The sequence below is a fragment of the Indicator indicator genome, chromosome 18 (genome assembly GCF_027791375.1).
Source record: "Indicator indicator isolate 239-I01 chromosome 18, UM_Iind_1.1, whole genome shotgun sequence".
NCBI lineage: Eukaryota > Metazoa > Chordata > Aves > Piciformes > Indicatoridae > Indicator > Indicator indicator.
In genome coordinates this window covers 9,683,652-9,701,512 of record NC_072027.1, presented here as the reverse complement: position 1 = coordinate 9,701,512, position 17,861 = coordinate 9,683,652, and the positions used below count along the sequence as shown (strand labels likewise).

Below are 17,861 nucleotides of genomic sequence, written 5' to 3'. Positions count from 1 at the left end.
AACAGAATCCAGAAACAAAAATATCAACTATTAAAAGTAGATTCTTTAAAAGTAGATACAGACTGACAGAATTCCGTCTCTTTGCCATTCTCAAAGTTATATAATCAAGTACTCAAAAAGAGTAATTATTTTATAATTATGCCATAAAGGCAATCAACTGCAAATTTACCAATCAGAAAAATAGTACTGAGAGGAAACAAGGCTCCCATTAATGCAGCAGCTACCAAGCACTGTATTTATTAAAGGGTGCTTACATTCTGATCTCCAAATTGTAGATATATATTCATAGATTCATAGAATGGTTTGGGTTGGAAGGGACCTTGAAGATCATCTAGTTCCAACCCCTCTGCCATTGGCAAGGACACCTTCCACTAGACCAGGCTGCTCAAGGCCTCCTCCAACCTGGCCTTGAACAGCTCTGGGCAGAAAGCATCCATAGCCTCCCTTGGCAACCTCACCATCCTCATTGTATATTGAAACAATGGCTACTAAAAGGCAGCACTGGTTCAGGAAAGGTCTCCTAGCACAGGGATAAATACAATTAACAGCCTCAACCAGAAAACTAGAAGAGTGTGGGCACACCTCTGCTAGTCAGTAACTAAACATGCAATTAGATGCTTACAGCACAGAACACAATTTACTTTCACTGCTTTTACAAAAGGTAAAAAGAGGACTTTAGACTTGTCATGGAAGTTGTAGTTCATGTCATCTTCCCTACATAAAATGAGATGACAAAAACACCACACTTTCAGACACAGAAAAAGCAGCTGTCGCCACTGCATGTGAGGCTGCTTGCATAAACAGTAATGAATATTTACAATAGCAAAGCAAATACCTTGGTTGAAAGTTAGGCCAAAGTATACTAAAAAGGCTTACCATGCAAGCTTCTCTGGCTTGATGAACTGATGGGTCTTTTTCTAGGATTGCCTTATAATCTTCCAGAGCTTCATCTAGCTTTTCTGTTTTTTCGTACAGTTCTGCTCTCCTCAGCAAAGCTCTAATATAGTTAGGATCCAATTCCACTGCTAGAAAAGAAAACCAAAGCATGGCATTTTACTTGAAGCATTTCTACACCCCTTCTTAAGCGTGTGTTAAAATCCTTAATAGTCAACTTTAGAAAGGTAGTTTAGAATCAAGCAGAATCACAGCTTAAAAGTCATGACTGAGAGAAGTTATACATCTGCCTGTGAGAGCAAGGGATCATACTTCATTCACTGTACACAATCTGTCACAGAAGTGATTTATAGTGCACAGACACTTGATTTTGAAATACTGTTTATGCAGAAATTCTAAGAGATGCTTCAGAAATTTGAAGGACCTGAGTTTTTCAGCTTTTGTATATTTAATAAGCATACAGCTAAAGTTAAATATACCTAAAGCTACACATAGCAGAGAAAATAAGCATTTCCTTGCTTATCTCAGTTCAAGTTGAGACAAACTCCCAGAGAACTAATGGTATTATTCTAAATTTAATATCAAACAGTTAAAATTGGGATGGGAATCCACAAACAGTTACATTAGCTCTGCAAGTCAGCAGAGGGGTAATACTGACTGAATTTAAGCTTTTCCTCTCCTTATTCCCTTGGTAACCATGACCATGTTTACATGGCTGTTAAGGCAGTATGCTAAACTTAACAGTAACCTGCAAATGGTAATTTCTTAAGAATTTCTTCATCCATTTTTCAACACAGAAAGAGGGAATATAAAGGATTGCCCATTTTATAAATTAAAATGTTTCTTGGGACAAGTAAGCCTAGGATTTTCTAGCTAAATATTCTACCTTATTTCTTCTGGAAGGACAAAGACAATGCTACAGTCAGCGAGTTGCAGGTTAGTGTGAATTGCTCTGCTGTGCTTCAAGTGTTGCATTGCAGTTTGTAAGCCAAGTCCCTAGGGACTGTAAAGCCATGGTAGGTTTAAGCCTCAGTGCTGCAAAGCAGACTGATTCCCTTTCAGCCACAACAAAACGAACAGAAGTATTTTTCAAAATGCAACACTACCAAAACAAGGCAAACCCCCAAAGTGACAGAGGCCAGATAGAATTTGTTACCTTCAAGAATACTTTTAGCATGCACAAACTCTTATTTACTGTACAAGCAGAACTGGCAGGCAGCCATTGGATTAGTTTTCTGATTGGTAATTTGGACTTTTTTCCCCAGCTGTCATGGGGAGTTTAACAAATACTCAAGCATGGGTGAGTGGGTGGAAGGAATAAAGCAATGCACAACTGAAATGTTTTCACCAGAAGTTGCAGAGAGAAGAACTATGCAGGACAGGAATGAGAGAGTATAAGCCCTATGACAAAGGAAAAGCTTTGCATAAAAGGGACTTGATAATACTTTTAGTTCTGTAAGGCCTCATGGTCCTTTGGCATTGGAAATTAAACCAAGATCTGGGGGAAATGGCAGGTGGAAGTAGGTTTAAAGTAATATGTGTAAGGAAACAGCTTCCATAATAAAAAGACTTTCCTGTTAGAAAGAAATACAAGCAGCAGCCTTATTGTCCCAAGAGAATAGAAAGCAAAATATTACAGGCAGAAAAGGTTTGATAGACACTTTGTAAGTTAAGTAATAGAAGTAATTCTAGATTCAGGTGTCTTCCGTCACAGATTTTCTTTGAATTCTTTACAAATCCTATGCCCCAAAGTACAGCTCTGCAGTAAGGCATTAAATGGCATAATTAATGCATGAAAGATCTGGCACAAGAGCAACATACCTTTGCTGCAGTCACTTAGGGCAGCTTCCATCTTGTCCTAGAACACAATAGCTTTGTTATATTTAAGTCATATTTCTTGGGAAACATGATTTACAATTGCAAGCCAAAAGGTTTCTCTGGCATTCCAAGGCACTGAGATGTCCATGTAATCAAGGCTTTTCATACCTTTGCTTCTGATGCAAAGCTCCTTAGCAGTGATTAGCTTCCTCCCTGTGAAGGCTGCCAGTGTTCAAATTGCATGGCTGCCCCACTAATCGGTCTGCACTCAGCAGCAGGCTGCAGTCAAAGGCTGAGTCACATCTGCAGGCCTTGGCTTAACCCAGCTACAGCTTTTCTACCTTTGTCAATTAATCAAGGGGTTGGAATAGATGGTTCCCAAGGGTCCTGGATAAATTCTTGTCTGTACGAGCTAAGACATTTAGAAAGCAGATACTGCCTGCAGCACCAGTACAGCTTTCCCTACAAGGCACAATGCATGAGACTGTCAGAAGTGTTAGGAACAGCATTTTAGTGCAGCTAGACAACCAGAGTTAGAAGACAAGAGCCATGCAATCTGCCTATAAGGAAACAAAAAAAGAAGCATAAGAGCTGAGACAGAGATCCTATTTTAATCTAAACTAAAAAGTATTAAAAAGGAAATAAAAAAAAAAACCCAGGCTGTTCTGTGCTTGTTGACCTAAGTAGCAGCAATTGTTCTACACCTGAGGAACTACTTTCTCCTCCATAAAACAGAAGCTATCTCAGAGAAGAATGTCCCACAAGCTTTTATTGTAGAGAAAAACAAATAGGTGAGCAGGTATGGAAGAACAAACTTAATGGGGTAGTAACAATATGAATCTATTTTCGGAGTAATGCATTGGTCTGCCAGGTTCCATGGATCTATACTGGTGAAATAACTGTGGACAAACTAGTGTCTTTTATCACCTTGGGCTCCTTTGGGGACTATTGGATTAGTTTCTCAATGATATGAATAGTTAATATTGGATTATGAGGAAGTTCTTTTGTTTACAACTTTCACATATGAAAGGTTGCAGCATCTATTGTTAGATTTTATTCCATATTTTTCTTGTCTGCTTAAACAACTTAGTATTCCAATAGCAAGTTGGATAATTCTAGCTGACCAAGAATACTCTGTGCTGAACAAGAATTAATTTATGTATGTCTAAATATGGCTGTAAGGTACATTTCTAAATAGAACTGTCTTCAATACTGGAGGAAAACTGCAAGTTCCTTTTGCAAGAGGGTAAACTGAACATAGGAGTTACAGTGTTATCTTTCTATCATGATCTAACCTTTAAAAAAGGGCAAAAATAGGGAGTAATTTCTCCTGAATTCTTAGTAACTCCTGGTTTGAAAGGAGTGAAAGTTTCTGTTCTGATAGATTGTCTTCTATGCCTTCCATGGCAAGTGTATTGCTCTTCCTGGTAACATCTGGGCACCTGTCCCTGGTCAAGGAACAGAAAACATATGAAGAAAGCTGCAGACATTCTATCCAGACCATACCCTACAATGCAGGCCTGTCCTGCTACATAGCAGCTGTGAAGGAAGCAGACTCACTGAATTAATAAAGCCATAGTAAGCATGTCCTGCCTATGTCTCTAAAGCATTTGAGACAACTAAATGAAAATGAGCGTATGACAATGTAGGCCCTTAGAAAAAACACTAACTACAATTCTAACCAAGGAAAATCAGTATTTTAAACATAATGCAGCAGAGCAACTTTGGACAGCTGTTCCCACAACAACTTTTGTGTTTGTATTCATCCTCAGTAGAACCATGCATACCAGCATTTCTACCAGGAGCATGACAGACAGCAGCAAAATGTGCAAACAGCTTTATTCCTTTGCTCTTCTTGATGCACTCCCTAATGACTTCAGTATTGCATTTGTCATATAATCAATACCTGCTGTTGAATGGAATAAGGAGAAAATTCACCTGTTTCATTTTTGCAGCAGCTCTGTTTGAAAATAAAACAGCCCTATCTTTTTGGAAGCACGCTGGACAAATCTGCAGAGCCTTCGTGTAAGAGTCTTCTGCTTCTCCATAGTCTGCAGATGCAACAGCAGAAAGACAAAACAGACCATTTATTTCAAATGCCAGCACAGTCAGTGAGCCACATGGCTAAGATTACTTTGGAAACATTTCTCAATGCATGATGCATTAAACCAGAATCAGTAGCTGCTCTCAGACAAAGTACATTACTGAGTACATATATCAATTACAATTAATTTTTTCATATCAACACCCTTGTAAAAGAAGAAATATAGTCCTGAGCGTAATGTAACAAATGCAGCATGAAGTGCATATAATTATCATCCCTGAAACTGTTTAATTCTATTTCAATATCAGTCTCGAGTGGATCCTTGATCTGAAAAAAAACCCCGTGCTGAAATGCATCACTGCACTGATACCTGTTCAAAGCAGCTAGAGAGATACTCTATTTGCCACATCATCTTCAATGACTGACTTAAAGGTCAGTCACCAGAAATCCATTATCACCTGAAGGTCATCCATCATCGAGTCTGGTCTAAAGCAAGGACCAGTGGTTAACCACATGGGATTATGAAGTTATTAATTTTCTAATGAAAGCAGAGTCAAGAGTGAATAGGCCCTTGAATCGACTCTGAACAATGCCCTGCCAGCTGACAAGTGCACTGTCCTCAAAGCAGAGCAATTCTTTCTCTGCACATTAGCTGGTGACCATCCAGGTGCTTAAAGGTTTCTGTATTTCTGATTAGTAAGCACTTTGGCAGGCACAGACACACTAGAAAGATCTGTCAGACAACCTGTCAACAGGAGGCTCGGGTTAAGACTTCACAAGATGATTCAGCCAACATTACAGGCTTGCTGCTTTCATGGCCCAAGCAATTCCCTTCTGCCTGCTCTGATGCTGGCCTGAACTGATAAGTCATTCCCCAGGAATCTTGCTCTCAGCACACAATGAGAGACCTCTAACAGGAAGGCCACTTGTCTGATTATCAGTGTATACTTCTGGGAAGTTATTTGTTTGTGTCCTTGCTGACTGAGGAAAGTATGAATCTGCATTTCCTGGTTTCTTTGTGAATCCTCTAGCCACCAGGACCTTAAATGAAAGCCAGGAGTCAAAAATCACTTCCTCCTTTGTGTTTTTTAATTAAAAGCCTTGATGTAACTATGTGTTACTGACCTCAACTCGGCTGTTAGGTATGCTGCTCATGTTCAGAATGTACATACATATGTTAAACAGAAGATACTTTAGATGTGTGTGTATCATGTTCCTGAGTTACACACTTAGCTTTCATGAGAAGTTTGCTTTAGAAATCCAAGTCTTTGCAATTTAAACAACTTCTAAGGAGGTCTGCTACCTCTTTCTGTTCTCTAAAGCTGGATGAAAAATGATACTGATGATAAATTTGGACAATGCTGGGTGTGAGGTCTTCCTATGGGTTTTCTACACCATCACCACGATGACTAAGAATTTAAGATTCTCTTAAATTCATATGGTTTAAAAGATTATCCACCCACCTCCTTTCTTGAACTGCTCATTCCCTTTCTCCTTCAGTGTTGTGCTCTCCTTTCTTCTTTTCTACAAAAGAAAAGACAATGTCTCAAAGCATTTAACTGAAGTGAACAAGTAGGTCAGCTGCAGTTCCAAATAAAGTATGAATGGAAATCAGAATAAAATATAACCCCAAGAATTTTAATTTGCATCAAGATCACTTGCTTGTAGTCATCGTGACATGAGAGATTTTATACATCCATGAAACACTGGAGTATAACAACAAGGCAATTAAAAATCTCCAGTTCATGGACAACAATATGCAGAAAGAGTGAAGTATAGGTTAGTTTTTTAGCTGGCTCTTTGCTTCTTCCCAACTCAATTTAATTCAATTGGTAGAGGTCAACTATGTAGAACGTATTTTAGATATAAAGTCTCACAAGTCTTGATTGAACTAATTCCACCCGAAAACTCATAGTTACTTTCAGAGATATACACAGCATGTTGAGCTGCCTGTATTAGAAACAGTTCCATGGATAATACTGCCCCGAAAGATTTCTTATGCAGGGAGTGACTAAACCATCAGACTCAGAGACAGGAAGATTGTTCTGTTATACAGTGAAAATTGCACATGCTGAGCAGAGTTGTGTTTTCAACCATGAATATCTTAACAGTACTCTTGGCAGAAGTGAAGTTGACATGAATGCTCTTAGCCTTTGACACAGAAAACACAATGTCACCAAGCCATCCCCTCAACCTATTTACAATGGAAGACTTTCATATGCAGACATACCTCACACAAGTATAAACAAAGCAAGTGTAAGTAAGGCAGTAACATCAAGAAGCAATGCTCATGAATAATTTCTAGGGTAGAAAAAATGATCATTTGACCACTGGTTTTACCCCCAACACACATGCATACACAAAAGACCTAAATCAAGGTGTCTACAAATTACAGATCATTGAGCAATTAAAAAGCCAACACTAGGAAAAGGAGCAGTTTCCTTTCCTGCAGATTGTGTAAATCAAGGATTAATGCAATTATCAATATCGCACAGAACATCTCCTTGGAAACAGCTAAATATAGTACTCTTTGTGGAGCACTGCACCATCTCACAGCTATGCCAAGCAGCTGACAAACAATACAAAATCAGAGGTTCTCTCCTCTTGCTTTTATTAGTTCTGGAAAGTAATTCACCTTACCATTGTCATCTTCTTAGTAATAACAGATTAACAATGGTCTGAAAACTAGGCACAGGGGAAGGGCATTCAGTTGTGATACATAAAATTACACAGTAAAAGACCATCTGACTCTTCTGAAACATGCCTAGATGACTCTTTTTTTCCCTTATTGCCTATTAAATATGTCTTCTAATACTCTTTGCTCCTCATATTTAAAAAATACAACGAAATGGGCACCACTACTTAGAAACTAGCTTTCCCCTAGGGTGGATTGACGAACCTACAAAAGTCCTTCCACAATGTCACTTGCACTGATGTTGGTGCTTTCCAAACATGAGGGTGCAAACAGTTTTAAGCACTTAAGGCACACACTGCATTAAAAGCACAAATTCTTTGTGCATATGCAGGATTTTGCTGCTCAGCACAGGGAATACATAACTGCATTTGAAAGCTGTACCCAAACTGTCAAAGTGCCACACAGAACAGCTCCAGCAAGGTCGCTGCCACACAGACACACAGTTGGCCCTTCACAGAAAGAAATTTTTGAAATGTCTTGAGTTGAGTGAAAGTCATAGAGTGAAGGTTAGCACCACATAAGTGATTTTCATACCAGTGAACAAAGCAGTCAAATTACAGCACAGAACAGGTCAGGAGATGATGATCCTACTGAAAAATATGAAATATCAACAACCCTCCTTCAATAAAAGAAATGCTTGAAACATTGGCCCTGCTGACTTCAGTGGTCATGACCTATTTAGAATTGGCCTTTAAGTGCCACTAACTGATTCAGTGTTGCATAAGGTAGAGAGTTAAACCTCTACAATAAGGAAAGAATTTTGTGCAAAATAAGAACTAGAGCAGAGTTACAGTACTCCTGATGCAGAAGTGCTAAAATCAAGGAATACTGATTAAAAGATATGCCTGTATAATCATCATTATTTTGTTTCATTTTATTAAATTTATCACAAAATATTACATGGTTACCTCAGTTAAGTATTAAACACTAATGTAAAGTGATTTATAAAGCACGAAGGCTTCAGGAGAGTAAGTTTTGTATTTTTATTTTTAAAGAAACAACAATGACAACAACAACAAAAAAAAACACCTCTTCAATTGTGAGATTCCTTCTCAGGGAGCCAAAAGGATTGTGACCTAAAGTCTCAACAGCACAGAAGAACGACCAAGGTATGGCCTTGATCACCAGAGAAATGTGAGCAATGATATTCTGAGCAACTGAAGAGTTTAAGGACTCTCACACTGGGACACTGGGTAGCTGGTGACACAGTAGAACTCTCCTCCCCCAAAAGCCTGTTCCTTGGTATGTCACAGAATGGTAGATATCAGTAAGGACCTCTAGAGATCACTTAGTTCAACCTAGTTCACCAAGAGAAGGCCACACAGCAACACATCCATGTGGGTTTTCAAAGTCTCCAGAGCTGGAGACTCCATAAGCTCCCTGGGCAGCCTGCTCTAATGCTCTATCATCCCTACAGTAAAGAACTTCCTCCTCATGCTTAGGTGGTTAGGTGTGACCTGGGGAAGCTCTTGGGGAAGAGGGACAGAAGCTGCCACAAGCCCCGGCCCTGAAGCCCCCAGGGTCTGCATCCCATCACTGGACAGGTTGCCATCCTGAGTCTCCTATGCTATGTCTTGTAGTGACTGAAATCCCAAACAGCCCAGGAGCCTCTTTTCATAGCATCACAGAGTCATTTCGGTTGGAAACAACCATTAACATGATCAAGTCCCCACTACTTCTTTACCGGAAGAGCAGTCAGGCATGTCCTCTTGCCTGCACATCAGCCTGCACAGACTTGAAGGATAGAGGACTATTAGTCACACTGCAGACACACAATGTCAGTGACAGTCCCATGGTTATTTCTGACTATCTGCCCAGAAACAGCACTGCTTAGGCATGTTTCAGAAGCCAGCAGCACTGCTAAGAACACCCTATATGGTTTTGTAGCTTATTTGGCTCTCTGGAAAGCAGCAAATGCAGTTCTGGCTCAAACCTGGTATTTCTGTAACAGCTTGACCAACATATTAGGGTTTTAGGCTGGCCATTACCTTCCAAACTGTAACGTTATCACTTTTCACAGGTAAAATCTACAGGGTTCTTCAAGTATTATTCTGAATTTGTATCTTAAGTATTTGACTCTTGTAAGTGGTACACAGGAGCAGACTATCCCTAAAAGCAAATCCCTTTGGCTTTTCCATAAAAGCACATGTATCAGCATATCACATCCTAAATGCACTGCCCTCTAAAGCACACTAAGTATTTGTGAAACAAATACAGCACTTACTCCTCCACATAAACATTTCTTTAACATAAAATCCTAACACAAAAGCAGTGGAAAGTCAACTATTTTGGATGGATTTATATTTAACCTGAAAGGATTGCTCCAATGAATGCTCTTAGAATCTGCCTTCAATTCAAATATAGGGTGAAAAAAACCATAAACCAGCCAAAACCAAACCACTGCTAGAAGACATAACCTCTTCACTCAGCGTGCTAGATTTCCAGCTTCAACAAACAACTGCAAATTGACTGGTCATCAGTTTACTGTGATCATATCAGCCCAGACTGAAAAAATTGCAAGTGACTTGTCCTTGGGAAAAATTTTGCTCAATGTCATTCCAGTGTCCCCACCCACTCATTTTTTCAGAAAAAAATCCAAGTAGCTGCAGGCTAGGCTTCCTTTTCCTCAGTGAGGGAAGTAGGTCAGACTGAACTCCTAGAATGCTCTCCCTAAAGATATCTTGGCCCACTACATTCCCTCAGGCTGCTCATACATGACATTAAGGTCAGGCACAACTTCCCTAAGTCACACTCCATTATGATTTTCTGCTATTCAAAGTCAGCAAAATCTTAAGGTCTGTTTTTTGTGCAAATTGATGACAAATTTCAAGTGACAGGCACTAGTTGTTGATGCATAAAGTAAAAAAAAAAAGAAGTCCAAAAGAAATAACTACATTTAACCAGTAATCTGATTGAAAATGCAGATTTGGTTACTGAATTGCAATCATTCACACTCTGAAGAAACTAAAACTGCTTGGTCTTCTGACAATGAAGTACAATAATTCAAAAGGCCACCAATACAGTCCCTAGACCTTAGCTGCTGTGCCAAAAGCCTTAGGGTTAAAAATAAAAGCATTAAAGCATTAGTCTACTATCAGAAGCAACCTACACATTTTCACTGTTTGTTTTGGAAGTAACGAATATAATAAAAATGCTGGAAGTGAAATCCTTAAATATAGCTGCTGAGAGATGAAGGACAATGCCTCCAACTATGCTTCCTCTGGCTGTTCCTATGCATTTTATTTGATCAATTGATTTAACATTGGTAAGGAACTGTTCTTGGCTCTAGTTTTGTCAAGAGCAGCAAATGCAGATTCCCTCTTCCCTGTAAGGCTATTTATACAGTGTGACAATGCACATCTGCATCTCATCTACCCTTTTATAAGGTCACCAAGAGCAGTCAATTTAAAATTACAGGAGTTCAAAGGGTGCACAGAAGCAAGGAATTTAAACAGGTAAGGAGCATATTTTTTCAGTTTCAAATTCCAATTCAAGTCATCCATTAGTAGTCATCTGCTTCCCCCTGCAGTTGTGTGAGGCTATTGCTGTACCACGTACTTAAGAGGAGTTTAATTTCAGCTTAAGGTTGTAGTCACTCAAAAAAGCCTTTTCCAAACCTTGCTAGAGTTGCAAAAACTGTGCCAAATCTGCCCTCTCCGCACAAGGGGTAGAGTAATAAACACTGCCAGACTCTGGCTGATCTCTGCTTGCTGTAGCTCCATGGTACATCACTACCTTTTCCTCAAATTGTGAGCAGCACTTCCACAGACAACAGGCCACATCCATCCTTGACAGTCAGCTTAAGTTAACATGTCAGACTGTGACTATTCCTAAGTGACAATATGTGCCATTCAGTCATTCCTGTTCCAGAAGCAACAGCCTCAGGCAGAAAAATGGGGCAGACCACTTACCATCATCATAAGTCAAAAAGGTCTCAGTTTGGCACTACCAGCACCATCCAGAGAAATGCAAAAGTGAATATAAGACTAATAACCAGACAGCAGTACTGAAAGGAAGATGAAAGTATATTCTTACACTGTTTCTATTAAACTGCCATCCAGCATAAGACTTATGTTTGCTTAAAAACTTAAAGAACTACAGTGAGATTGTAACTCCAGATTTTATCCAAGTTATTCTCACCAGCATTAGGAATTAATTACTCCAGTAGATACAAATATAATTCTCCAATGTCCTTCTCCAAGTATGATTAAATCAGAAAATGTAACAGAACAGTTTGTTCCATTTTGCAAGCTGTAAGACAGAGCAGTTTCAGTCTAGCAATCCATCTTTCCCTCTGATTTGACCAAAACAATAGCACCTTTTGTATTGGTGCTGTACTGTACACAGGATTCAGGCTAATAAATTAGGTCATCTGAATAAGAGGATCACCTTTTATTACATTTCAAAAGATTCCATTGTGATGCCTTCAAAATCCAACTGTCTTGCAAGTTTTATTGCTATAAAAAAACCCAACCAACCAAAAAAAACCACACAAAAAAACCAACTCTGAATGCTGATGAGAATTGTTGAAAAAAGATAAATTCCTCACTGGTATTTGTCAGTAATTATGATTTATGCAATAACTTTTACTAGTGCAGTCAGTTGTATTGTCTCATGTATTAGTAATCTGATTTTTTTTTTTTTTTGGTCTAACCACATCATTCTTCCTGGAAAGCATTCTGAGGCCACCTCCAAGTATCAACACATGAGGACTTTGTGTATCCCATCTTCCATTTTGTAAGTCAGCTTTTATTTTGTAAATACTATAGAAAAAACAGCAGCTTTGACAGACGTGAGGCTACTGTTGGACAGGTGGAACTAGGAAAACATCACATGCTGAAATGAATAACTACATCTCAGAAGAAATCCCAGATCCATTCTTCAACCCCTGGAAAAAAAAATCCACACAGCAGCTATAATTTATGAAAGAACAATGGGATCAACCTGAAGCATGAGGAAGAGTGAAGACAGGAGCAGCTGAAATAAATTTCTTAAGACAACATTTTCTAACACATCCTAGAACTTCTGAAGAAGATAGAAATAAAAAATTAAAAGGAAGTTTTACTGTTTAACCCAGTAACTGAAAAAAGGTATTAACTCAAAAATATTGTTTCTCAAAGATCAGTTTCACTTAATTCTTACAGAGTTGCTAACAAGATATTAACCAAGAATCTTCACTACTAGAGCTGTGTGGTCTTGCTGACACATTTCCTAGTGTTCAAACAGGAGCTGAGCATGATTCCAGCCAGCTGTAGCTCTAATGCAAAGGAAACAGCCAAAAGATAGAACTGCTTATGAAGAACACTAGATATTTATTCCAGGGTCTTACAGCAGCTAGAAAGGAGCACCCTATAACCAAAGTAAGAGCTTACTAAGCCAGGTGCTTAAGTCTTTGCCAGACAAGGCCCAAAGAACAAGACAACATCTGTCACAATGGAAAAGCATGAGGGATTCAAACCTTGCTGCTGGATAAACTCATAATTAATGGGTGCCTCTCCAGAAGAGGACCAGGTCAGACTGAAACAATTACCATGCAACAGCTGTTGAGTGTCTTCTGATTAATTCTGCAGACTAGACCAATGTCAAAGCCATCACTGTCAATGACAACTAACCAGAAAAATCTGTTTGTAATGCATCAAAAGCAATTTACTGCTCAGTGCTTCTGCTAAAGCAGTAATCAGCATGCTTTGGAAACAACAACAACAAAATCTTATAAAAGTGACTTCTGTTTCAGGCTGCTTAATTCTTAAAAAGCCTAGAGCTGCAAGTCCAGGCAAGTAACCAGGCTCTATATGACATTTTAAAGAATATTTCTTGCAGGTTTGTGTCTTAATAGTTCAAAGTTCATACTTTGGTTCATTGTGCAGAGAAGGCTTATGGCAGTGATAGTTTTCCTATGAGTAATTCCTGTTGCTTAAATAGAAATCTCACTCTATGAAGCTCCAGAAACATAATCGAGGGAAAATACACAGCCACTTGCTCCTTCACCTTGATCTCTGCAGCAGCAGAGGTGAGAATTTCTACTCAGAACTGCTACCGTGAGAGCTTGCACCCAGGATCTGCATAAATACACTGAGCAAGGACTAGAATCTCACTTTGCATCTCCAGAAGAAATTAGGGACTTTATTTCCTAAAGATTAATTACTGGAGGACAACTCTCAAAAGAACTCATTTATTAAAGCTGCTAAAACGTAATAATTGACTTAGTTTAAAAATTCTAAGTAAGTATTGAGGTGTAGGTCCATGAATCTGATTTGAGCAGGGCTAACATCCAGCTTCCCTTGAGTACATAGTTTATGACTGGTGCAGCAAGCAGAATTCATAGCAAGTTCTTCTTATTTAGGCAAGTAGCCTAAATGAAGACAATCCATCTAACCCTGCGTGCCATCAGGAGGCTGCCATTTGATGTCTACTTCTACCAGCAGTGCCCTTGATCTAAAAATGCAGCATTATTTTTCATCTGAATCAGTGCTTGTAACTGGTTCACTGCACACTCCCAGGAAGAGGTGTGCTAGCACAATGAAGGAGGCAGCAGGGAGCTGAGCATAACTGATCAAGGACTGCCCAAGTAGCAAAGAGAGCACTGCTGCAGTGTCTGGTCACTCCTAACCAGTCAAACAGATGAGTTCGGAATATTTCTGCCTCTTTTTCTCCTGCTGAAACGACAACAAAAATAAAATAAATTAAAAAAATCACTGCCCTTAAAGACATCCATTTGAGTAGTTGTCAGGAGGTTTAAAATGTTTTAAAACCTCTGAATAAATGGATGTATAGCAGCTGTTTTCAGACCACAGCTGCAGTAATTTTTCATAAAAGTGGCATCATTTAACAGATTCTTTTGACAATCAAACTATAAAGAATGTTTCACTTGAAAAAATAAAATAACATTTGTAGCCATCAATTCCAAGTACTATGAGGAAAGTTTAGGAATTCAATCTGCATGGTTTTACTACACAGACTATACAAAGTGATGCAGGGGATGATCATGATGCAGATGGGCTACTTCAGTACTTGAAACAGCTGCTGTAAGCTTCCAATTTCTCTTGAGATTCTGCTTGTAAGAGATACCAATGTTTTGTTAGAGAAAAAAATGTTATTTAAAGACTGCCTCTATAATCCACTTAAAAAGCTCTCTATGCAACACAAAGTTCACGATATAAGTATTGCAAATCTAATAGTCATGGTGATACTAAGAGATGGTATCTCCTCCATTTCATTTAGTATCATCATAAACCAAGCTGAAAGGCACAACTGACCACTGGAAATAAACGCAGAGAAAGATGAGAAATGCAGCTGTCTGAATACTTCCGCTAAAGAAATCTTTCCAGCTTGAAACAGTTATTATTTTGTACTCCCAGAGCACCTCTCAATGGTGCTCCACGAAACTAAATCCACATATTCAACATTCATGATTCTTTTGCTCATTTTACAGAAGGCAAACATTAAACGATTAGCTAACAATACAACAGAAACAGGAGCAGGACAAAACCAAACACACCAAATTTCTCAGCCTGCTGCTCTTTCCAGAGTTTAAATCTGTGGCATAGTTTCCTCATAGCTTTTATCATTCTGGTTATGAAACTCTCAAGCTGCCTTCAAGTCATAGGCTGCTGCAAAAGCCTCATTATTGACTCATGATGACAATGCTCCTTGTATACACAATAAATAAAAGGGACTATTTCATCTAAACTGGAAAAACGCAAGGACAATGTAATGTAGGTCAGGGAAAATTATTTTTGCCCTCTCCACTCTGTCCAAAAAAAAAAAAAAAAAAAAAAAAAAAAAAGAGCTATCAACTTCCCAGAGGGAGTTCAGCTCCCAGGATGATCAGGACACTTGAGACCATGATTTAAGTAGACAGCCAAGAAGAACTAAGTTTGTTCAGCGTTAGGAAAAGGTGGCTCATGGCAAGGGAAAACAGAGACTGGCTCTTTTTATAGGCATGCAGAGAAAGAAGGGCCAGTGGTCACAAGTGCAACAAAGGATATTCTAATTAAACAGGAGGGAAAAGGTTTCGACCATGAGGATAGTTAAACACCAGAACATTGACCCAGAGAGGCTGTGCAGTCCTCCAGATTCTTGAGATATTTGTGTGGCTCTGGGTAGTCTGATCTATGTGATTTAACTTGGAGCAGGGAGTTGGACTAAATGGCCTCTAGAGGCACTTTTGGGGGAAAGGATGCACTAGATAAATCTTTCATATTCACAGTCTCACCCCCACCCTACTCATTACTGGATCTCAAAGTATTACAACCAGCAAGCATCATAATCCCCATTTTACAGAGGTCAAAACTGAGAGACAGATTGAGATACATATGAAGTGATTTCCACAAGGTCAAGCAGTAGACAAGTGTTAAGATTCAGGCTCATTCCTACTTCAGGGTGATAACGTATTATGGTTTGTTTCCCCATTGGTCCCATATTGCTTTTCCACCTCAAGGAACTTGTACATTAACATAATGATCTGTACTACAGATGAAAAATTACCCTTTTGCCTTCAGTGATGAATTTCGGTCAGATATCCCTCGCTACAAGCAAGGGAACTATCTAAGCCACAACTTGAACAAGTTTTCTCAAAGTCAGAAAAAAAAATATTAAAAAAGGGTATTTTTCTACCTACTTGATGACCACAGTATCAGCTTCAGTGACTGAGGGTCAAAAAAACTGGTTCACAGAGACTTACAGGAGTGTAAACACCTTTACAGAGACTGCTAGACCCTCCCTAAGACCTGTTTCATTACACCCAACAACATTACCCAGTTTGTTAGCAAAACATTTTCTTCAATATAACTATACTGAAATAAAGAAGCCCACACATCTGATGTATTTGATTGAAGCCAAGTAATTTATAGGGGCACTTTCAAATTTAATCCCAATTACTTATATTGCATAAACTGGCCTTTCAGATAGGAAAGCTATCCTGAAACCTGCTCCAAGATTGGGAAAAGCACCTTGCAACTAACTGGGTGAAAACAATGAATGCATACAAACTAAATAACATGAAACAGGAAGATTTTTGTTTCTTATAATCTGAGTCACAGTTACTTTACACACTGGTGAAAGTAAGACAAAAATCTGCAATGGAATGGTTAAGAACAGCAAAGAAAGCTTTGTTACCTAAAAGGAGAAATTAAGAATAGTAAAACTAGAAAGTTTTAAAGGTCCGTTTTTATAACAGACATAAACCATTCAGAAACTGAATTCAGACACTGACAATGTGTCCTTTTATATTCAACACTGGTACTTTGAATTACCTGTTTTTCTTCCTCTGGCATATCTTTTTCTAGTTCTAGCAAGTATTCTTCATCTAGTTCTGTCTGCTTCCTTGAGCTATTCTCGTCATTCTGTAAATTTCCTTCATCATCCAGCACAGGTTCTTTTGCCTCAAAGGAGTCATGACAGTCATAGAAACTCTCATCTGTTGTGGGATCTTTGGCTGAAGATGGTGTACATCCACTTTCAGTATTTTGGGAATTCTGTGCATCTTTGGGGCCAGTCTCTGAAGACTTCTGATCAGAAAGCTTTAATTGATCAAGTAATTTTTCAGGAAGACTTGCATCTTTAAACTCTTCCATGTTTGACTCCTTGGAGGAATTAGGGGTTTAGAAATGAGAAAGAAATAACCCTCAATAAGCATAATATAAATGTCGTGTCAGCAAATGAACCTCTGAAGTACTTAAAAGTACTCTTGACTTCATTTAAGGGAAACCCTTTACCCATACTTCTACGCACTACACAGCGTTACGGGGGCAATACGCTGTTTCCAGAAATAAGTTAATTCACAAATGCAGATTCCCAGGGCTAGCACAGTACCATGCTACGGCTTTTCCCATGCAGTGCGGCTGAAGTCACATACATTTGCCCAGCCACAAGCCTCAGCACCCTCTCACCCACCCCGGACCCCAGCAGACTGCGTGCAGTGAGCCTCCGTTTGCACTATGTTCCCCTTCAGCCCCACCACGAAACCCTGCCCCACCCCCCCACCCCCCCCGCCGCTACTCCCGGGCTAGGCACCAGGCAGCCGTTCCCGGCTCTGTCTCCTCAGTCCTAACCCGCCCCCCGAGATCACGGGCCGGACCTAGGCCAGCGCACCCCATAGCACCTCCACCCGCGTCAGAGCCAGGCCCACCCCCGCGCACCCCCAGCCCGACCTGCGCCTTCGCTTCCGGCCGCTGCTGGTCTCCTCCCCCTTCACTCCACCCACCACTTCCTGCAGGCGCCAACCAGTAGGGAGATGCCGCGCGCAGGCTGCTGGGAATTGCAGTTTCCTGAGGGCGCGCGATGCAGGGGTGGGCCGGGGGCTGCCTCGAAGCAGTGGGGCGCGGCGTCGCCTCGGGCGGAAGACGGCAGCCAAGAAGGGGTCAAGGTACTGCCTCCGCCTCCCCGCAGCCGCCATGTTCAGTCTTTTGA

The 17,861-nt window shown here is 39.8% G+C and overlaps 1 protein-coding gene across 1 annotated transcript in view; it reads right to left on the bottom strand.

The window, feature by feature from the left end:
• TTC1 (tetratricopeptide repeat domain 1) overlaps positions 1-17,614 on the bottom strand; it is a 32,827-nt gene extending 15,213 nt beyond the window's left edge. The window contains exons 1-6 of the mRNA XM_054389124.1: positions 17,603-17,614; positions 16,706-17,035; positions 6,220-6,280; positions 4,651-4,763; positions 2,716-2,752; positions 877-1,025 (exon numbers count right to left, since the gene is read on the bottom strand). Coding sequence (XP_054245099.1) covers positions 877-1,025; positions 2,716-2,752; positions 4,651-4,763; positions 6,220-6,280; positions 16,706-17,026 — 681 coding nt within the window. The 5' untranslated portion in view covers positions 17,027-17,035; positions 17,603-17,614. The remainder of the gene's footprint in view (positions 1-876; positions 1,026-2,715; positions 2,753-4,650; positions 4,764-6,219; positions 6,281-16,705; positions 17,036-17,602) is intronic.
• Positions 17,615-17,861: the final 247 nt, after the last annotated feature.